This window comes from Cannabis sativa, chromosome 6 (genome assembly GCF_029168945.1).
Source record: "Cannabis sativa cultivar Pink pepper isolate KNU-18-1 chromosome 6, ASM2916894v1, whole genome shotgun sequence".
Classification (NCBI taxonomy): domain Eukaryota; kingdom Viridiplantae; phylum Streptophyta; class Magnoliopsida; order Rosales; family Cannabaceae; genus Cannabis; species Cannabis sativa.
The window spans coordinates 75,106,344-75,130,778 of NC_083606.1; the positions used below are offsets into that span (position 1 = coordinate 75,106,344).

General features: G+C 28.7%; 1 protein-coding gene across 1 annotated transcript; it reads right to left on the reverse strand.

Moving 5' to 3' along the window:
* Positions 1 to 12,025: 12,025 nt before the first annotated feature.
* LOC115724563 (alpha-humulene synthase) lies at positions 12,026 to 23,089 on the reverse strand. Its single transcript, XM_030653866.2, has 7 exons — positions 22,911 to 23,089; positions 22,348 to 22,624; positions 15,520 to 15,910; positions 15,194 to 15,412; positions 14,759 to 14,897; positions 13,438 to 13,692; positions 12,026 to 12,458 (listed from the first exon to the last, which is right to left on the reverse strand). The coding sequence occupies exons 1-7, from the start codon at positions 23,040 to 23,042 to the stop codon at positions 12,168 to 12,170; spliced, it is 1,704 nt and encodes a 567-aa protein (XP_030509726.2). The 5' UTR covers positions 23,043 to 23,089; the 3' UTR covers positions 12,026 to 12,167.
* Between the last annotated feature and the right edge of the window lie 1,346 nt (positions 23,090 to 24,435).

The following is a 24,435-nucleotide window of genomic DNA, read 5'->3' on the forward strand; positions in this document are numbered from 1 at the left end:
CTAATATAAACATGACTATCTTCTAATCTAATATTTTTTAATTCAACAAATCTTTCCTCTATCCTGCTCTCTAATTTAGTAAAATTTTATGTCTATATATTTTGCTATCTTTCCATAAAAGACCATATACTAATTAACTTTATTAATAAATAAATAACACTTTTGGTGATAGTACTACTAATACATTTATCTATTATATAATTTACATATTTTAAATTAAATTGAGGCAGGTTAAAGTCAAAAAGATAACCTATGGAAAAGGTATTTATTAGTGTTATAATTGAACTTTAAAAGAAACGTGATATTAATTAATTAATTTATTGTTATTAGTACGTATATAGGTAGGTGTCTCAATCAACACTTTCTTATATGAATTATTGCATAATAAAATAATTGGGATGATTTACATGAAATCTAGTAATATTTTCTATTGCGAGCTTTCTTAATTTCTCCATCAATGCATATAATAAAAAGAAGATTAATTATCACAATATCTATTCTATATAAAGTGTGCCTATATAACAAAATTCTTAGTTTATGAGAAATTCATGGGTGACTTTTTATTTATATTAAAAATAAAATGGTTTATAAGAAATTCATGGGTTATTTTTTATTTATATATAATAAAATAAATCTCATTAAAAACATGAATGATAACACCTCTGTATGTAAATTATATACATGTTATTTTCGAATAATAGTGCAAGGTACCTATATAACTATACATTTGTTTATTACTTGTACTAAGTTATACATATTTTATTCTATTTTTGTTTCTGTTAATTAATTCTCTAATTTAGTAAATTAATGTAACAACTTACAAGGTTAAATGAATTTTAATTCAAAACAATTCCCGGATTAGATTAATCAATTTTATTATTTAGAAAATAATTATGAGGCAAGGTAAATAATAAATAACACAACCATTTCAAATTATAAAAATTAACACACTATATATCTGAACTTAAAATTGGGATAAAGCATACATGTTTTATTTATATATATATAAATAGATATAAATACGTGATCTCATTCAAATTTATTGTGCATTTACGTTTGAGTTTACTTTAATTATTTATTGTATTCTTTTTCCTATTACAATTTGGACATTCCCATGAAACACACATAATATTCCAATTCGCACTTTTCTTTTTTCTTCTTCACGACTTAATAACAAAATATATAAGTAGTAATAATAATAATAATAATAATAATAATAATAATAATAATAATAATAAAAAGCGTGACTTTTATCAAAGTTCACAAAACCAAACACCAATGGCGAAAAAAATTCAACAAAGTTTACAACTAATAAATGATTCTAAGTGCTCGGCATATGCATTAGTTTCTAGGAGCAAAATTTTTTAAAGTTACGTAATAATTTACATATATGTTGCAAACACAATACACAAAAAATAAAGAAGAATATGGAAGAAAGAAGAGACCATTATTCACGTCTAGAAAGGCAGTAGAGATAATAATAGAAACTTTTCATTTTTTTCTTTTATTTATCAATTTTTTTTTTGAATAAAGATAAATATGAAATTTTAATCGTATAGAGTTTTATTTTAATAAAATATAGTATTTTAAAATAATTTAATAGTATTTTGTTATAGAATACTATAACTTTTTGTTAACACATGGTTTTCACTTTTTGTCGACACAACCATATTTAATTTATCAACGAAAAAATAAACAATCCAGATATATGCGCACGGGTGCAGCTAGAATGAAAAGTGCAAAATACAAAATTTACACTATTATCTCTATCAAAGAAAATGAAGATTGAAATCCACCAATGACTATCATTAGTTTTCTTATCTACAATTTTTAGACAAATGTTATTTTCAATTATCAACAATTTAGAGATTGATTTTTAATTTTCTTTTTATCTTACACCCATTTAAGTAATGTTTCTTTAAGTATTGGAACATCAATTTTTAATTTATTTTTCGATTAACTTAAGAACATATTTAAATCATCAAGCTTTCTTAAATACTAATATATTGCATTTGGTATTCACTTTTAATTGACAACATTATAAAATATAATATTCAGATACACATAATAATAATCTCACCTAATAACTAATAATATTTTTTCTTTAATTTTTAATTGTATCACTTTCAAATAACATAGAAAAAAACTAATATAAAATTTAGTATACGTGTCTCGCACGTAACTTTTTGCGTGTATATATAGATGGTTAATATATACTATTATAAAATATAATATTCAGATACACATAATAATAATCTCACCTAATAACTAATAATATTTTTTCTTTAATTTTTAATTGTGTCACTTTCAAATAACATAGAAAAAAACTAATATAAAATTTAGTATACGTGTCTTGCACGCAACTTTTTGCGTGTATATATAGATGGTTAATATATACTATTTGAGGTGGTGATAAGGTAACTTTTTGCTAGTGTATATATAGATGGTTAATATATAATATTTGAGGTGGTGATAAGGATGGTTAATAATATATCCATATTAGTTAATTATATGGGTGTTAGATAATATTTAATCTATTGTTATTAGTACATGTAGGTAGCTAGGTCTAGGTATGTAGGTAGGTACCTAATCCAATTAAATAATTATTATCTCACATAAAATAAAAATTTACCAACTACTCAAATGGCATAATTTCGAGGAATATGCTAGCAATTAGGGTGTGTTGCAGTTTTTAATCATTTTTTCAAATTAATTACTACATTTGGTTTTTTAGTTTCTAAACCCCACCCGTGAAATTAAAAACTAACCACAAAAAATAGTGCGGTGACATGTAATTTTTGCAGTTTGAATTATCATTCCAAATAATTAAATTATCACAAATACAACTAAATTTGAACAACATTTCAAAAATACCATAAGACTTTAAAATAAATATAAAAAAGTTTCAAGTTTCAACAATACAATAATTAGTAGACTTTGAGGTAAACCTTTACATATTTAACCTAAATAAACATAAAAATTGGTATTTTTATAATATACCATGTGGTTTAGTTTAAACCGCATATTAACAATTTAAAACCGCAAATCTCACCGCACGGTTTAGGAAAAATTCAAACCGACTACACCGTATAAAATTTCAAATTGTATTTTTCACGGTGCGGTGCGGTACGGGCAATTTGAGCAATTTGAGCGATTTGATGAACAACTTTACTAACAATTAAAATTGGCTTAATCATAAGACAACTTAGACAATTATTTAAAGTCTCGCAAAACTTAAAATCTATATTTTAAGAGTAATATACATTATTTTTTTTATATTATAAGAAAAAAAAATTCTTCATTCAATTAATTTAAACATTAATATTTACTGTAAATTGTCAACATTGCAATTTAATTAATTTAAAATTTAAAATTTCGAAATTATTAATTCGTAATTAATAGTTTTTTAATTTGAAATCAATATATATAGGAAAGCATAAGAAGGGTCTATGTGATATTTTATATTTTTTCCTTTATATTTTTTTTTTAAATTTTGTGACACATTTTTTTATTTTATTTATAAAATAATCCACACATACAAATTAAAAGTTTCACATCGTTTAGATAGTTTTTATGCATTATTTATGTAGGTTATAAATAATATTTTAGTTATATTTTTTTAGTCCAAGATTTTCTTAATCTTTTATGGGTGATTGATTAATATTTTACTCAAAATTTTTTTATTAATATTTTATTTTTAATAATTAATTTTTTTATATATTTATGAAAATAAATTTATTTTTAAGGAACTATTCAATATTTTTATATTTTTATTTGTTCAAGTTAAAAATATTTTCTCTAAATTTTTATTGGAAAATAATTTTTTACAACTAAAATATTTTCTCTTAATTTTATTTGTTCAAAAGTTAAGATTTATTTATATATTATTTGTCAAAAATGATTATTAATGTCAATTATTTGAACACTCTTAATTATATATATTTTTCTTTCTTTGTATTTTTTATTATTTAAATTTAAGAATATTAGAACATGACTATTTATATAAATTGATTTTTTTAACATTTTTGTCATTACTTTTTTTTTGAGATAAAATACATATTGTTCAAAAGAAAAATACATATTGTTCAAAAGCATAAGAAGGGTCTATGTGAAATCAATATTAGTTTAAATTATTTAAATGATCTAATTTGAGATAAAAATATGTATTTTTCTTTTTTTTTTTTTTACCTTAGTAAAGGAAAATAGAAAAATATTTCTATATTTTTTTCTTTCTATTTTTTAAATTTGATGAGAGTTTCATATATCAATGTATCAATATCAATATACATATATATAAATATATAAAGGAAAGCACAAAGGAGTTTCTTTTTATTTTCTTTGTTTTCTCATTTTCTTATACTTTAGTAATATTAGAGCTATTTTTAAAAAGTCCCAATTTGTTTAAAACCCATTGTATAGATGCTATACTTTTATGTTATATAGATCACTATCTTTTAGTTTAGTTTGTCCTAAAATTAGTATAATTTATTTTCTATGTGAGCAATGGATGAACCTAATTTTGTGTGTATATATAAAGGAGAGCCTAAACAAAGTTGAGATAACATGTTATAATTTTCTTTCTTTTTTTTTTTCTTTTTTGTATTTTCTTATTGTTTTCTCCTTTTTTAATATATTTTTTTTTTTATATATCTTTGGAGTATTAGAGTTATTTTCAAAAAGTCCCACATACTATAGAAACTATTGTGGTGATATACTTCTAAGTTATATATATATAGATCACTATTTTTTTACTTTAATTTATTACAAAATTTGTATTATTTATTTATTTTATGTGGGTCTTCATTGAAGAACTTAATTATGCTTAATTAGTTGTAATTTTTTATAAAAAATAAATGCAAAACACAATTTTATATTTTTTAATATTTGTCAGTATTTCATATAAAAAGTATTTTCTTAAAATTTTTTTTATTGTAATTTTGTTTAAATATATCTAAAACAATATGTATATATAAAGGATGACCTAAATAAAATTGAGGCGACATGCTATAAATCTTTCTTTACATTTTCTCTTTTTTTTTCACATTTTTTAATATATTTTTCTTTATATCTTTAAAATATGAGAGTTATTTTTAAAAATTCTCACATGGTTTAGAAACTATTGTGGTGATATAGATCTAGGTTATATATGGATTGATATTTTTTCACTTTAATGTATCAGAAAGTTAGTATTAATTATTTATTTTATGCAGGCGATTGAAGAACTTAATAATGCATAATTAGTTGTAATTTTTTTAAAATTAATGTAAAACATATTTTTTAATCTTTGTCAAGTATTTCATATAAAAAGTGTTTTCTTAAGAGTTTTTTATTGTAATTTTTATTTAAATATATTTAAAATTATTTAAAATCATTAAAGATAATTTCTTTGTCGCTTTTATAATTTTTTTAACTGAAAGCAACATGTATCTTTGCATTTTTTAATATTTGATAAATATTAAAAATTAAAAAAAATCTTTTATGTTCTTTACAAAAAAATAATTAGATTTTTTATTTTAAATTATTAATCAAATATATATAATAATTAAAAATATACAATAATTATAAATACAAAATAGCAAACACATGATTTAAAATATTTTAGTTTGGCACAACTTTTAGAAAGTTAAAAGCTGCGAGAAAAATGTGTTTGGTAAGTAATTTAAAAACAGCTTATTGAAGAATTTATATATGAAGAAGCTACAACTAAAAATTAAAGCTGGTAGAACCCAACTTTTAGAGAAAATTATTTTAATTAAAAGACTATATATTAAATTATTTTTTACTAAAAATATATTTAATTATTTATTATATATTACAAAAAATAAAAATATATTTGTTGAAGGAAAAAATATTTAAAATAAATATAATATTTAAATCTTTTACTTTTTATTTTGCTATAAAAAGTACTTCATATTTATATTTTTTATTTTTATTATTAACAAACCAAATAATCAACGTAAAGTTTTCTATAAACTACAAGTTAAAAAATATATTTTATATTATTATAAGTTATTTTTATCAAATGTATATAATTTTCTAATGTGAAAAAAATAATTAAAAATATTATACAACATAATTTTTAATATAGACTTATAATTATAATAAACTAGATTATAACATTTTCATTATTATAGTAGAATCTTAAAAACTCACACCATTTTAAAATTTATATTTACCAAACACTCAACTCAATTTTTTTCTACAATTCTGTTACAGTTATTGTTTCTCACAGCACAGCTACAACTGCTTTTCTCCGCAGCACAGCTATGCCAAACGGGCCCTTAATAAAAATATTTTTGGAAAGCCACAATGTAATTAGATTTGTGTGTAATTGGAGGTAATTACACAATTTGGCATGTGTGTCTGACCATGTAATTACAATGTAACTGTGTAATTGAAAGTAATTGAGGGGTTCCAATTACACTCTTCAATTCTCATGGCCCCCCATGAGAGTTGAATGTAATTACACTGTGTAATTACTAAAAAACTTTCCATATTAAACATTAGCTACTAAAAAATATTATTTTCCCATGTAATTACTAACTATTTTGCCAAACAAGATATTAAAAATTCATATGTAATTACCACCTCATATCCAAACACACCTTGCATTTTAAAATATAGTGCAATTACTACATTGTGCAATTACCACCCTAGTAATTACCCTACTTAGTAATTACACAGTTACTTCCAAACGCACCCTAACAACTACTTAATATATAAATTTAAATAATTAAATAATCATAAATTAATATTTATTTTTAATGATTATAACAATGCGTGAGCGCTCAACCAACTTCATACAGTACTTATCATCTTAATTACAACAAAACAGGAAGACAAATACATATTTTATTATGGAAATAATCAGTCATATAAATCATGATTTTCCTTTCCATTTAAAGTAAAAATTTTACATCCACATAACTTATTAAAATTAATCCTGTTATTATACATTTCATAGAAAAATATTCTATCACTAATATTTTTATATAAAGCTGTCAGTTATCAATTTTCAAAAACATATGATGTTATGACGAACTATTTTACAGTTATCATCTTACATTTACGTTTGTGGAGAAAACATTCTACCGATACCATCAAAATAAAATGTAAAAACTTTCATAAATAGTATGTTAAATTGTGTCTTTCTATCAAAGAAAAAATAAGGTCCAAACAATATATTAAAAATAATTACATCATCAATCACAATCCCAATTTATTAAATTTAGAAACTGTTATCTTTTTTTGATTTTATTATAAAAATACATACAATTTCTTTATTAATTCTACCATTTAATACTTATCACAAAATCATTATCTTTCTGTGTATTTTAAAATTATGTTTTTAATTTTAATATTATTAATTTATTTATAATACACATATCAAAATATTATATTTTAGATTATACCACTCAATAAGTACAAAATATATAAATATATATAATTTACAAAAATTTGGCAATACCACGCGAAGCATGGCTTAGTTCTCTAGTTTTATATATAAAATAAATCTAAATAATGTTATAACGTTATCTTATAATTATACTTATTTTATTGTGATTATTTTTATGACTATTGATTTAGTTTTTATGAATTTATTCATAAATGAATTAAAGTATAAAAAAACATAGTCATAGTGTGATGATTATTAATAAAACATGTGAAGAATAATATGAAATTAATATAAAAATAATATTAATATTAATGAAAAAATTAATTTTTCTAAAAAATAAAATTTCTATAAAGGTATAATTTAATTCTTGCATAAGGCTTTGTTCAAGCTACACCTAAGGCTTTGTACGAGCTTGAGATGACACTATGTATACTAGATTCATATTTATCAGTGCAACTTTTGTTATTATACATGAGAATTGTTATTAAATATTAGTGATGCCTAATATTATTTGTGAGGGGTGTCTTGTGATTGTTGGCAATATTTCATAATTAATAAATTAAATTATATGAAATTAAATACTTAATTCCTTCAATAAAGATTTGACAGTTAAGAGAGAAAATGAGAGATAATTTATTGCTATTAGTACAAAGGTAGGTGTCTCAATCGATCGCTAATTAATTAACATTTTTATATATATGAATTATTATATAATGAAATAATTGAGGTGATCCAATAATTAAATCTAATAATATTTTTTTATATATATGGCTAGTAAGCTACTAGCTTAATTTCTCCTATAAATACACTTGTCTAAATACATATATCATCAAGAAAAAAAACATAGAAACACAGACATATATAGCTAGAAAATGAAGATGTTGAAGAGTATAATAATTATGCTATTTGTGGTTAATAATGTGGGGTGGTGCTATGGGACTAGAGTAGCACATAGTGTTACTTTTATTCCAAGTAGTAATGATGAGTGTAAAACAGAAGGGCAATATTGTAGTGCCTTACCTTGGCAACTGAAATTTTGTTGTGAAGGGCTTATTTGCCAAGGATTTCTGAGTAGTGACAATAAATGTGTTAAGGATTCAAGCTGTCGCCCAAATGTTGGTGACCCTTGTGCTCTTTTGTCACCTTGTTGTTACCCAAATTATTGCAGTGGTACTACTTCCCCTGGTTCAAAATGTTTGGCCCCTTCTACTACTACTACTTCTAAGAAACCATTATCATCAGTACTAGGTTATGTTGATGAGTAATTATATATGTATATGTATAATATGTTTGTGTGTGGGGTTTGCTTTTGATTTGGAATAAGAAAGTACCTCTCTAGTACTACTTATTATATACTAGGATATATGTCAAACCATGTTATTATAATGTGGGAATGTAAGATGTATATCCAAATTGGTACTTTCATATGAATAAATCTATGCTTTGTTTAATGTATCTATATATCTCATTTCTCATTCTGAACTATATTTATATATATATATATATATATATATATATATATTTAGGGTAAATAGGACTGAACATGTCAACTGATTTACGAAACTCGAAAATTGAAAAACAATGCTTATGAGAGATCATTTTACACATATGATTATGGATAACCTAAAGTTTGTAAAAACTCTCTAAAATTCTAAGCCTTAGCCGCCACATACTCTCTCTCTCTCTCTCTCTCTCTCTCTCTCTCTCTCTCTCTCTCTCTCTCTCTCTCTCTCTCTCTCTCTCTTTTTGAAAATATATAATCATACACATAAATATATACCATTTTTTAAAAAGAATACACAAACACATATACATAATCACACACAAAAACTCTAAAACAATTAAAAAAAAAAAAAAAAACTAGAACAAACATATAAAAAGAATCACATTATTCATAATTTTTCAAAACATTAAATCAATTTTTTAGAAGAAAATTAAAAGTATTAACATGATAGCATACAAAAACTAACAAAAATAAACATTTTTACACACACATTTTTGAATTAGTTTTATAAGAAAACCACATACCTATAGAAGAGGGCCACTGTTGTGCTAAAATTAGATATATGCAAGTGCACGTAATCACAAACAAATAATACAATGATAAGTAAAAGAGTATCGTCTCCACAGAGATTGATTAGAAATTAATTATGCAATAATCAATACTAAACAATTTAGGTAAAATAAACAAGAAGTGATGATGATTTGAACTAGGCTAAAAACTAAACAAGAAAGTAAGTAAAATGAGAAAGGAAAATGAGCAAAGTGATGAGCTAGAACAATTAAATCCCCCTAGAATGCAAATTCAATGTAAATGTCATAGAGGAATGCATTAATAATTAAATTTTGTCAACCGGAAATATAAATGAACATATAATTTTTCCAAACCTATATGTTATGGGCTCTCAAGATTAAATTAACATATTCCTATGCAAATCTACACCTAGAGAACACAAATTAAGCACTAATTTTCCATGGGTCATACAAGGTAAATAGCATATTCCTATACCATCTACAAATCACACTTTTCCAAGGTAATAGTCTTGTATCAATTAAGTATTTCCACTAATCTTATTTTTTTCAAAATTAAGATTAGCTAACAACCTACAATTGGTGATCAAGCAAAAGTAGGTAGACCAACATTAAGCATCCTTGAATGAACAAAACTTTCTTACCAAAAACATTCATACAACATCAACAAAAATTCACAATCCAAGGTTCATTAAAAGTTCTAACTAAAAGAAATTAGTTCATGCTCAAAAATATAAAAATACCCAAAATGAAAATAAAAAAGTATAAAAATGAAATACAAAAGATTAAATGAGTAGAAGAAACTAAGTGGATGGCTCCTCCTTCTTCCTTCTTCCTTTGTGCACTCCTTTTCTTCTTCTTCTTCTTCTTCTTTTTCTTCATTCCTCTAGGTATTTTCAATAAGAGTGGCTCCAAGAATTGTGTTCTTCCCCTTTTCTTTTTAGCTAGGGTAAAATCCTTTTTTTACCTTTCCAAAATGCCCTCCACATGGTTCCTTAATTCCCACTTAGAGACTTTTCCAACTAGATCAACTCTAAACCACTTGTCTTTTGCCACCTCAGCCTCATATTTGCCACCTCAATTAATGAATTGTCATATCCTCTTTTTCTACATTAGTTTCAACAATCAGCCCTGCTACTTTTACTGTAGCAAAATTCCTGCAAAATTTCAACAAAACCTTGTACTTTCTCTATTAAGCCTTTTTCTTTACCAAAATTCAAATAAAACTTATTAATTTTTACTAACAACTCTAAATTACCCAAAAGAACATAAAAATACAAAATAATATATATTCTCACAAAATAGGAGGAAAAGAACTAAATATAAGTAAAATACACACACAAATTAAGCTTAGAAAAAAGACAAATAACTCTTTATTCAAGAGTTATCAGCGACCAAAGCTTGGACGATGGGGTCAGGGATGACGACATCAAACGGGGGACGATGTCATACAATCAACTGTCCAGCAGTAAAAGAGAAGGGTGAAGATTTTGTGGGATGAAAGAGAAAGGGAGAGAATAAGACGCGCTCGGGGTCACCAGTAGTACGGGGGAACGCTAAAAATTTCAAAAGGGGAGAGCAATATTTTTATCTTTTCTAAAAAATTTTAGGGTAATAAAATGAAGGAGAATGGGTCGAGCTTGGAATTTCATGGCGATAAGTATTAGAGGCGACATTTTCGCCCCTAAATGCTGCCTCTAATGCTTTGACTTGTAATATTTTCAGTCACCCCTAATATTACAGGCGAAAAAAATCCCACCCAAAATCAACGATATAATTTTTTATTTTTGGAGCGACAAAAGCCGCCCCTAATACTTAATTTATTGCCCCTAAAAGTTTTAGGGGCGAAATTTGTCATCACTAAAGATGTACGAAATATAAAATATATATATATATCAGATTTTCAAAGGGAAAGCACATCAAAGTTGCCCCTAAGATCTGAACTCGAGACCTCACTAACATTGTTCTTAGGTGAGAAATCTGCCCTCACCAGCAACACCCCCATCTATTGAAACCTCTCCAATTCTCTATCTCTCTCGATTCTTTTTCAACAGCGTTAATTGATATCATTGAAGCCCATAATTTATCTCTTTCTCCTGCGGTCAAAGCTCTTGAACAGAGACCTGGTCGACCAAGAAGAAGACGAATATTTTAGTTTGCGTTTGGTTTGATTTTGAATCCAATAAGTGGGTTAAGATCTAGATTTGAATTTTATTTTTTCTAGTGGTCTTCGAAGTCAACGGTAAACAGCGACCGTGGTTGGGAAAGGAGGTGGGGGAGGGTCATGGCTTGGGATGTGGTGGAGTGAGGGTTGGGGTGGGTTTGCATTTTTCTAACCGTTAATATTGTTTGCTTTATGAAAGAAGACGAAGAAGAATAAAAAGAAAAGAAAAAATAATAATTTTATGATTTTAAAATAGTTTTTTTAGTTTTTTATTTTTAATTAAAACTATTATTAGGACCAATTAAAAATTAACATATGGCATTTTATTAGTATCTAACGGATCTGTTAATAAAAGGACTAGCAGACAAACAAAAAGCGTAATCTTGAGAACTGCACTATTACTGTCAATTTTGAAGATTGAAGACTTATATGTATCAAACTTATGTTTTTAGAGCCTTATGTCGTAATTTTTCCATAAAAAAATACTTTATATATTAATTTATTTAACATGCTTATTATATAATTAGGAGTCTTGCGAGTACATGTTATATATATAAAGTATGAGAGATTAATTTATTATGGAATTGGATCAATGAGCAAGACAGCAACACTATCTTTAGTGACTTTTCCAACTTGTGTATAGTTATCACCATTTTTGTAGAGAAGATCCATAACCCTAGCAAGATTCAGAGCACGAACTAATATAGGTGAAGCTGCTTCAGTTGGTTTGAGAAACTCTTCGTTTATTTCTTTCCATGCAATAACCACTCGCCTATTCATTTCATCACATGCTTCTTCTTCTGATACACCATATTGCTTCATGTAACATTCTATTGTAGATGGTATATGATTTCTCTCTTGCTCATTCTGTATGCATATGTACCAAAAATTTATTAATAAACCTTAAAACATTTCACATACATGTATATGTACGTACTTATACACGTATAGGACAAGAATATTAAGTTTTATATTGATAATGTACGTATAGGAGATTTATATTAATTAATTGTAGTGTGGGTCCCACTCACGAGGTTGGTATTGATTGGTAAAGAAATATTATTATACATTCAGTTGGAATTATAATTTGTAGGCAAGTTAAATTCAATAACAATATTAAAAAATAATATCTATATATTATTAATACAGTCTAAATATGGAGAAAAATATCAAGGAGGGTATTTTGGTCTTTGAAGCTATACTGGGAATTTATATGAAGGATAGGAAAATAAAAGAAGGAAGCCAGGGCAGACACTCCCAAGGTGAAGAAGAATATTTTAATGTTTATTGACATTAAACATTAACCAATCTTGATGATTTCAAAGAAGAAAAAAGTATATTCAGATTTAAAAATTAATATTACTATAATAGACTCAATCTAATCTCAACTAAACTCTTTTTTTTTACTAAAAACAAAAAACAATTAATGAACTAAAAGTTTACATTAAATGCCCTAGAGATGGGATTTTTTTTAATGCCTCACCTTAGAAATTTCTTATAAATTCATACATAAAGATCTTAAATTTTAGGGTGGACAATTGCCAAGACTAGAATAGAAAAATATATTATGAGAAATGTTAAAAGGCACTTATATTATCTAGCACTTTTAAGATATTATATCACTAATAGAATTGTATTGAGTCTCACATAATTTTATTATTTTAATAATTATGACTACCCATCTCACATGATTTAATTTTAATAATATATTATATCGTTAATTATTTGTAATTAGGCGTTAGTTCATAGTTAGTTCATAGTAGTAGTAAGCACTAATAATTAATACCAAATAACACCCATATGTTATAATATATGAAATCATAATTTATATATTGTTATTACGTACCTTGTGACCAGCCACGTCATCCATGTACCTACAAACACTAGCGCTTGCCCTAGCAATCTTGGGGTCTTTGGAGAGCCACTCGAAAACTTGTTTGGTTACAATATTGTTACTTTTCATTCCAACTAAAGAGCAAGCCATCAACATGAAATAACCAGAAGTAACCAAAGAAACTTTTAAATGCTCCTCCAAACTTGGCATGTATCCTTCATTCAACCATCGAGCTTCCTCAAAATAACCTCTTAATAATCTTTTAAACTGCATGTTTATATATATAAATATATTATTAAAAAATAATTAGAATTATAAAAAAAAAAGTAAAAAAATAATTATAAGTATGTCAGTTTTGCTTCTGTTGTAGAAACTCTTTTTGCACCTAAAAAAATTATATTTTAATTATTTTTGTACAATAATGTACATTATATTTGTATTAAGCATTCTAATTGTTTTTTGAAATTTTGAATTATTTACTGTTGCTGAAAATAAAAACACTTAATAAAAATTATTTTGAACTTTATTTCTGACATGGTATGTAAATTATTTTTAGATTTTTATAAAAAACAGTTGAGATTTGAGATGTCTGTTTATAACTACAATATACAATGTTATATTAATTTTCTATTTTATAATTCTTTAAGTGCCAAAAATAGAAAATGCCCTTGTGCTAGAAGTAAAAATAATATTTAATTTTTACCTATAATTCTACCTATATATTACTATGTATCTGTTAGAATTTGGGATAAGGTGAATGGGGTTCCATCTCAAAATCAATTGGCTATGGGAGGAGTAGCCCATTCCTCTTATATATTCTATTATCTTTCTACAAATTAGCAATTCGGGACTCTCTGACATCTCCCTCAAGATGGTGGTTATTTTATATACTCACCATCTTGGACAACTCTATCATAAGCGGCTCTTTTTTGGCTCACTATCCCTGATCACAAGTGGCTCTTTTTGCTCTACTTTTTGGATCGGTATTTTTGGTGGCTCTTTTTATTTTTGGCTCACTATCCCCAAATCACAAGTGGCTTTTTTTGACTTTGCTCTTGGATCAATTTTTTTGGGTTTTTGGCGGCTCTTTTCTTTCGGCTCTACTTCAATCGGTTTATTTTTTTTTAGGTTGGATAGTCGCTAGAGATTTTTTTTGTTTATTTTTGCTCTGATACCATGTTAGAATTTGAGAATATAAGGTGAATGAGGTTCCATCTCAAAACCAATTGGCAATGGGAGGAGTAGCCCATTCCTCTTATATATTATATTATCTCTCCACACATTAGTAATGTGGGACTCTCTAACAGTATTAAATTATATTTCTTAACCCTACCGTTTCTTTTCCATAGTAAACTTTGTAAGTTTCCTCCTTTTCAAACTCTTGTTCAAATTCCTCAAAAGATTGCAAAAGTATCTTATAATATTTCTGCAAGTATTCTGGATGGAGTTTATCCATACAATTTTTGTCCCACCTGAAAACAAGAAATTATTAATTAATTTTATAATATGGGTAAAATCAGTTAAGGGAAGATATATGTACGCCCTGGTTGGCTAGGTTTTCAAAAGCTTCTTTTAGATTTTTGAAGCTTCAAAAACATTTATGCGACTAGTTAGGTAATCAGTGAATTTTAACTTTTAACTCTAAAAAATTATTTAATAGAAATTTGTTTTAATAGCTATTTCAAGAAGAGCTTCGTAAAAAAACTAAAAGGCAGAAAGCAAAAAATCAACCAAACATAACTATATATACAATATTTTGAAATCAAACCTGTCAATTGCTTCAATAAGGAGCTTATGTTCTTCAAATATACCATATGAATCATAAATATCATCAGCGATTGAGGAAAGTGCTATGATCTTCACTAAAATATTTCTTGCAAAAGAGTATTGGGGTTCATAATAGACTCCTAATATCCAAATGTATAGTTCCACAATCCTATTTCTTGCAAATGGAAAGTTGTGTGCACTGTCTAATTCCTTCCACCACCTAATAATTATAATATATTAATTACATATGCAAAGAGAGATTAGAGATGATATAAATATCAAAAGAGTATTGGGGTTCACATAAACACCAACATTATTTATTTATACCTTGAGATTTCACTAAGCTCCTTTTTGTGCATGGATTGTAATAGATTGAAATCTAACTTTGCAAGTTGTAGCAATACTTTGTTATGTGAGGCATCTTTTTCATATATTGAAATGAAATACCTTGCATGGAGATTCACTAGGGTCTTTCTTAAGGGCCTCTCTAGGGCTCGAGATATTTCCTTTGATAAAGGATCATCATTGGGGTGTTCTTTTTTATTATTTTCCAAAAATTCAGTTAGGTGTTTGGTAGTGAAAGAAAGGGCTTCATCTAGTAAATTTTCTCCAACACAGCTCAAATGTGAGGCCTCATATAAGCTAAGCAAACCAACGGTGTCACTCGCCAAACATTCTTTAAAGTTGCCATTCTCATCTTTGAACTTGTCAAATATATCTGCATGCATGCATGCATACGTTTTTACTAATTAAATCAACATTATTCAAATAATATATATGTGCATAATACATCAAAAGATGGGTCATATAATTAACATAATAACAAGAGGGTGAAGGTATATGTTAGTTTCAATTCATCTTAATCACTTGCAACATGTTCCTAGCTTATTGGATTTCAATCCTTTCACTCAGATTGCCTACATGTCAAGACTTAGACATCTTGGATTAGTTAGTTATGACAGTTAATTAGCTGTCAAAGTCTGTTATGACTGTTATGCCTAGCTATCATATCTAGAGCTCACATATAAACCAACCATTTAGGTAATTGTTAGAGGTTGGTTAGAGCTTGTTGGTGAGCAGAGAGAAAAGAATGGAGTGAGAAAATTGTGGTGAGTTCTAGTGTTTGAGAGAGCTTGAGAGAAAAAGAATTCTCTGAGTTCGGTGGCTACATTGTTGCAGTAGAAATTGCCATTTCTAAGGCTTTCTCTTAATTAGTTTATAATTCATCTGAGAATTACAAACTAAGAGTCTATGATCCATTCATCCAAAGCATTCTCAGATGAATGGATCATATAGACTCTGGATGAATGGTCGATTTAACTTCAAGAAAAGAAATAACCATCAAGAATGAATGGATCATAGACTCTGGATTCACCTTTCACATGACGAACAATAAGAATTGGATGAGAAACATGAAAGTTCAGAAGAATGGTAAAGTTATTGTTGGAAATGGTCAGACCTGTGCTATCGCAGGAATATGAAATGTTCAATTTAGATTGAATGATGGCACTATTAAAGAAATCAAAGATATCAGGTATGTTCCAACCCTTGCTAGAAATTTGATTTCACCAAGCCAGTTTGATGATGCAGGTTATGAATTCATGTACTGCAATGGAATATTGAAAATATGCAAAAGAGCCTTGGTTATGTTGAAAGGAGAAAAGAAAGGAGGGATGTACTATTTGAAAGGAGAAGTTGTGACTAGAGAGGCATCTGTTGCAACTGGGACAACAGAAGACATGATTGTGTTATGGCATACTAGGCTTGGACACATTAGTGAGAAAGGTTTGCATGTTCTCAACAAAAAAAAATGCATTTGCTAAAGATAAAATTGACTCTCTACCATTCTGTGAACATTGCATATTTGGTAGGCAGCATAAGGTTAGTTTTGGCAAAGGCATTCATAATTCAAAACAAGTTCAAGAATATTTTCATGCACACTTGTGGGGACCTGAGAAGGTTCAAACTTTTGGTGGAAGCTCTCATTTTCTGTCAGTTGTAGATGATTACTCTAGGAAAGTTTTGGTGCATGTTTTGAAACATAAGAATGATGCTTTTAACGTCTTTAAAACATGAAAGAATGTGGTTGAAAACTTAACAGGGAAAAGGATTAAAAATCGTAGAATGAATAATAGTTTAGAATTTTATAATGAGATATTTGACAAGTTTTATGCAAACAAGGGAATTAACAAGCACAAGATAGTTAATACCAAACCTCAACATAATGGGGTTGCTGAAAGGATGGACAGAGCACTTTTCGAAAAGTTTAGATGTATGTTGCTAGGTTCAGAATTGTCAAAAGGATTTTGGGGGAGAAGTTGTTATGACAGATGCACATCTGGTAAACAGAATTCAAGTGAAATCAACTTCAAAACACTGGGGAAATGTGGTCAGGTAAGATTCCAAATCTATCTCATTTGAGAACTTTAGGTTGTAGTGCTTATGTACATCAAAATATAGTTAAACATTAACCTAGATCAAACAAGTGCATCTTTCTAGGATAACCTCCAAGGGTGAAGGGTTATAGGTTATGGGATAGATCTAGAAATGGAATCAAGATAATAATTAGCAGGGATGTAATATTCAATGAACATATAGTTTTCTTGTAGTACTAACCAAAATGTAGGTAACAAAGGGAAAGAAATTAGCACTAAAGCAGGAAAGGAAAACCAAAACCAGTCCAATGTTCAGATGGAACATGTACTAGAGGCTAGAAAGACAAATCACACTGATCAAGTGGAACAAGGAGACCGTGCAACTCAGGTGGAACCTCATTTTATGGACACAATAGCATAAGAAGAAGGAGAATATTACCCTGAGCAACCAGATATGGAAAACTGCCAACTTGCTTGAGATAGGAAAAGGAGAGCGCCTAAACTAACTAACAAATTGAGCCTTGAATGTCTTGGATGACATCATTGCCTATGCTTTCCATTCTGCTATAGAAACTACCAAGAAAGAATCAGATTCTTATGAAGTAGGTATAAGAGGTCCAGATGCAAGGAAACGGGGTTTGAAAATGAATGAGAAGATGTCATCTTTGAAGAAAACAAAGTGACAAGACCAGAAGGAAATCCATTGTGCTAAATAAATGGATATTCAAGCACAAGGAAGATAGGAATCAGATCAGTTATAAAGCTAGATTAGTGGCCAAAGGATTCTCTCGAAGAGATGGAGTGAATTTTAATGAGATATTTTCCCAAATGTCAAGTATAATATAAGGATAATGCTGGCCATTATTGTTTAATATGACCTAGAGCTTGAACAAATGGATTTTAAAATAGCATTCTCGCATGGTGAGTTGGAAGAGGAGATCTACATGGAACAACCAAGAGGTTATGAAGAAAACTTTGTTATGGAAATGGTGTGCAAACTACAGAAATATTTGTATGGCTTGAAACAATCACCTAGGCAATGGAACAAGAGGTTTGATAATTTCATGATCAACCAAGCGTTCAAGAGGAGATTTCATAACACTTGCTTGTATTTCAGAGGGTATAGAATTGAAGAAGCTGAGCATTTATTGCTCTACGTTGATGATATGTTATTGATCAGCAAAGAGAAAGCTAATATTGAGAACCTGAAGAAAATTATGGGAATAGAATTTGACATGAAAGACTTGGGAAATGCTAGAAGAATTTTGGGAATGGACATCAAAAGAAATAGAAAGGAAGGAAAGCTGACTCTCAGTTAACAAAGCTACATCAGAAAAGTGATAGAGAAGTTCTCTATGGTTGGTTCTAAACCTACAAAGCAACCTATGACAAGCCAATACCAAGTCTTAGAGAAGCAATGTCCAAGTACAGAGAAAGCGAAGACCAAGATGAATAAAGTTCCCTATGTTGCTGCACTTGGCTCTGTCATGTATATGATGGTGTGGACCAAGTCTGATTTAGCTCGTAGCATAATTTGCTTGAGCAGATACATGAGTAATTCAGGGAGAGATCACTGGTTAGCTATGAAATGGTTACTAAGATACCTAGTTGGTACAACTAAAGAATGTTTGGTATATGAAAGAAGGAAAGGAAAAGTCACTATAGAAGGGGTTAGTGTGACTCTAATTATGCTGCTGATAGGGACTCTAGGAAGTCGACTTCAACATTTTAGTTCCTTATATGTGGGAATTGTGTTAGTTGGAGATCTTAGCTTCAAGAAGGAAAAAGGATCTTCTCAAAAATTGATAGGGTCCTAGCAAATCCTAGCTGGCTTGATGAGTTCCCTAATGTAGAGGCTCTCTTTTTAAATGAAGGTATTTTTGATTATACTCCTGCTCTGCTTACCATCTATCCTATTTAGTTATCTGGTATAAATCCTTTTAAATATTTCAAGATGTGGGCTTCACATCTTGAATACAATACAATGGCCAAAGATGTTTAGTAGCAAACTGTTACAGGGACCAGAATGTATCAGGTCATATCCAAGTTTAAGGCTCTCAAAAGTGTCTTCAAAGAGATGATCAATACAGAAGGATTTCTGATATCCAAGCTGCTAAAATACATGCTAAGGAGATTCCGGTGAAATGTCACAATAAACTACATCTTGATCCCATTTCTGGGAAAATTCTCAGGGAGATCAACTATAATATACTAACACTTATCCCCAAAACTAAATGCCCTAATACAGTAAGTGAATTTAAGCTTATAGCATGCTGCAATTTGATCTACAAAATAGCTACCAAGGTGATTTGCTCAAGGCTTATATACATACTGCCTAAACTGCTGGCTCAAAATCAAGGTGGTTTTGTTAAGGGCAGGTTTATAGCACATAACATAATGATTTGTCATGATCAAGTTCGACATTATGGAAGGAAATCAACAAAAGCTAGTTGCATGATCAAGTTAATCTGCAAAAAGCTTATGATACAATTGAATGGAATTTTATAGAATAAATGGTTAGGGCTTTACTCTTTCGTGACAAATTCATCACCTTGGTGATGAATTGTGTGAGGACCCCTAAGCTTTCTCCCATGTTCAATGGAACGATTCATGGATTCTTTGAATCAAAGCATGGTTTGAGGTAAGGTGATCCCCTATCTTGTTATAAGAGTGAAGTACCTATCAAGGGTAATGAACAGAATTGGCAGCAAGGCAGTGAAAGGTGTGAAATGTTGAAGCTGAATCACCTTAGCTTCGCGAATGATGTCTTGTTATTTTATAAGGGTGATTATAGAATCATTATCCTATTGTTACAAGGGCTAAAACTCTTTTCTAGCACATTAGGTCTGTAGCCTAACAAAACTATATCTGTTGTATATTGTAGTAACATGGCAGATCAGTGGATACGAAGAATTATTGATGCATCTAGTTTCACTAATAAGCAGAACACTCCATTCAAGTATTTAGGAATTTCCATTTGTGCCAAGTGAATAACAAGTCAAAAATGCAATGTTTTGGCTAAAAAATGACATCTCAAATCATATCATGGAGCACCAAAAACTTGTCATTTGTAGGAAAGGTTGTTCCCTCAACTCAGTTCTCCTTACTATCCACTCATACTGGAGCCAGATAATGAAGCTCCCAAAAAAAGTGATCAATGCATGAAATCAAAGCAATATGTAGTGCTTACTTATGGAGAGGTCAATACATAACGCAAGGGGCAGGGTTAGTTGCTTTGGGAGACAGTATGCCAAGCTAAATCAGAGGGATGAGCTGGCTTCAAGAATATAGATGAATGGAACAATGGGTCATAGCCAATAAGGAAGATAACCTATGGGTTAGGTGGATTCATATTGTCTACCTCAAAGAGGAAGATTGGTGGGGTTACAATGCTCCAATCCATGGGAGTTGGTATTGGAAACAGATTGTGGTTGCTAAGGAACAACTTAAAAACTTGATTAATTGACATACACCAATTCATAGTTAATAGGTATCATAACTCCTCTAGATACAAATTGTTGTGCACCACACAAAACAGAGCAACATGGAGTAATGAAGTCTGGGAAAGATTAAACACACCCAAACATAGCTTTATATTGTGGTTCTTAGTACAAAACAAACTGAGATCTATAGACAAGCTCCACAAATTTCATGTGATTGATGACTCTACTTGTTTGTTCTACTCTCAGCATGAAGAAACAATTGATCATCTATTTTTTACATGTTCATTCTCATTGAATTGTCTTCAGGAGGTTAAAACTTGGCTGCAATGGGGAGCATGAACAATAGAGTTGTTAAGGTTGTTGAGGTGGATTGAAAGAGCAAGTTTGAGTAAGTTCGGGAAAAAAAAGTTCTTGCTGCTGTAACAGTAGGGCTTGTGTATTTCGTATGGTATGCAAGGAATAACAAATTATGGAACAATTGAGAACAAGTAGATCTAGTTGTACTATTGGTGAAAACATTAAGCATAGGACAACTATATTTTGGCCAAAAAATCAATATAGTGGATAAAGAATAGTTTCATACATTGTAAAACATACAAAAAAAAAAAAAAAGAACTGTATAGATATACTTAATTTGAGATTTTCAGTTGAAGATGCTCTTAGGTTATAAATTGTTTTTTTTAGAGTAATGATATTTTTTGATTTATCAAAAAATAAAATTGGATTTGTGTCAAATCTAAGGTGGCGTTTGGTAACACTTTTTTAATCAGTTTTCTGCTTTTAAAATTGAAAAACTGAAAATATTTTTGAAAAAAATGTTTTATAAAACTATTTTTACTTTTTAATTTTTTAATTGAGAATCAAAATTTTAAAAACAAAAAAAATCACTTTTAATATTTTTTTAAAGAGTTTTTTTTTCTTAATCAATATTCTGAACTTCGATCAAATCCAGACCCAAATCCTCCCACGGCGCTGGCGTTGAACCCGTCATCTAACCTTAACTCGAATTCGACTACGGACCTAGACCCGACGTAAATAAAATTAAAAAATAAAAATGAAAATAAATTTTACATAACACACTTTTGTTTTCTGTTTTTGAAATTAAAAACAAAAGTAGTTACAGAACGCATTTTTATTTTTTCAAAAACAAAAATTTTACTTTCATTTTGTGATTAAAAAATTAAAAAATAAAAGTGTTACCAAAAGATACCTAAATTAATAAATTCTATATCATACATAGCAATTAGTCAAATTATATTGAAAAGTTTTAATATTTAAAATGTGAAAATATTATTGCTTAATATAAATAAATAAATAAATTTTGTATATACACTTACCTAAAGAAACCCTATATCCATGTTGTCGTAGAAGTCTAAACCGAATAGAAGCATCATGCAAAGTTTCATGTTTGAAATTAGTATCATTAATGCTTATTTTGTTGTAAATGTGTTGAAGCTCATTTTGTATTTCACTCTCAAAATGATAGGACAATCCCAAACGTTCTACCACATCAATTAACTTCAATCGATTATTCCAATCATCACATAATAATTCTCCAAATATCTCCTTTCTTACCACTTCTTTCAATTCTTCAACTTGGCCTTGTTTATAATTCTGAGACATGCATGCAAGTAATTAATGATATTTATAAATATAATTGTAATATAATAATAATAATATCTAGCTATAATATTATATATAGGAAGGTTGTTAAGTGAGAGTATCATTTTTGTTTTTACTATAACAAGTCTCCTCTTATTTGTTAAATTTTAAGAAATGAGATATTCCAATTTTTTTATATGAGGATGTATAGTTAATAATATATTTTCTGTTCGTTTTTGAAAAATCTGAATACTTTACAGTGTTGAAAAATAACGTTCACCAAATAATTAATACTTACCAATTCTTCTTTTGGAATATCGTAATGCAAAAATCGGTCTCCCCAAATAGAAGGATGATAATTTGTTGTTGGCCGAACAATTTTATGTATATTGTCATTTTTGGATGAGGTTGCTAAGATTTGAGACGACATATTATGATGATTAAGAAAATATATGAAAGATAAGAAAAATGGCCAAATTATATGATTAACCAAATGTTGGTAAATGATATTTATATATAATACTATAGTTTACTAAGAGTAGTGATCATGTGTAGGATGACTTATTAATTATTTTTTTTAACAAACTAATTTGGCACCAGTACACCCTATAAATTAATAACTAATTAATTAATCAACATAAGTTTCTTTCATCGATTTAATAACTAATCTTCTAGGTAATATAAGTTAGTATTGATTCAGTAGCTTTAAATTAGCTTTGAAAAACTCTAAGAGGCATAACAATCTCATATGCATATGCAAAATAAAATATATTGAAACTAGAAAGAGATTTACTACTACAAATATGACATTTTATGTCGTTATGATGTTGCTAAAATTTCATAACTGACGTGATTAATTTGTGGTTTAATTTTGTATCAATTATAGACTGACACAATTTTGTGTCGGTTGTAAAGACATTTTTCGTTGATTGTGAACTACGCTAAGTTGTGTCAGTGCCCAACTGACACAAACATACTCATTTTTGTATATAAAAAAAAGCCACATTTCACACCCATTTACACAATAAAAATCTACTATATAAAAACCTTATGCATGCACTCACAACTACAAAAAGACTTATTTCTGTCTATTTTTAAATCGATTTTTTTCGAGAATCGTCGCTAACAAAGTTACGTGACTGTGTAAAACTGCATGCTATAATAGTGAATTATTCCCGACAATTTTAAATAGTCATGAAAAATCCTAGACTGTTTAATGTAGTCACAAAAAAATAAGCTCGAATTTTTAAAACGCGGTATCCTGATCGTTTAAAATCGTCGGGTATACTTTAACCGACGGTTTAAAACCATTAGGTATACCTTGGCCAACAGTATTAATTAAAATCCCTCCTCACACCAATTTTAAAAAACCCAATTTTTATAGTATTTCATTTCACGCCTCTTAAGATATAAACCCTCTCAAAACAATCATATCTCATTTTTCAAATTCACTCTCTCGATCTATTCTCTCCTCAACCACAAGCCGCCACCACCTCCCTCTCCTCCGCTCTCTCTCCACGAACACAACCCACCACCATTGTCCCCCCCGGCTCTCTCTCCTCGACCACGAGCCGCCACCACCATCTCTCTGCTCTCTCTCGCTCCCTCTCGTCCGCTCTCTCTCGCTCCATCCCTCTATTCTGCTCTCTCCTCCGCGACCACGAGCACCACCATCACTCGTCTCTCTCTCTGTCATCCAAAGACAATCGCGCAACCACGAGCCACAACGAACATCGGTCAGTCTTCTCTCTCTCTCTCTCTCTCTCTCTCTCTCTCTCTCTCTCTCTCTCTCTCTCTCTCTCTCTCTCACTCTCTCTCTATCT

What these genes read in the sequence shown, in the direction of transcription:
- LOC115724563 (XM_030653866.2), bottom strand. Translation starts at nt 23,042, where the DNA reads ATGTCGTCTCAAATCTTAGCAACCTCATCCAAAAATGACAATATACAT. An exon ending in ATATTCCAAAAGAAGAATTG is followed by an intron (nt 22,625 to 22,910) that starts GTAAGTATTAAT and finishes TGCATGTCTCAG; the next exon opens with AATTATAAACAAGGCCAAGT. An exon ending in TGGATATAGGGTTTCTTTAG is followed by an intron (nt 15,911 to 22,347) that starts GTAAGTGTATAT and finishes GCATGCATGCAG; the next exon opens with ATATATTTGACAAGTTCAAA.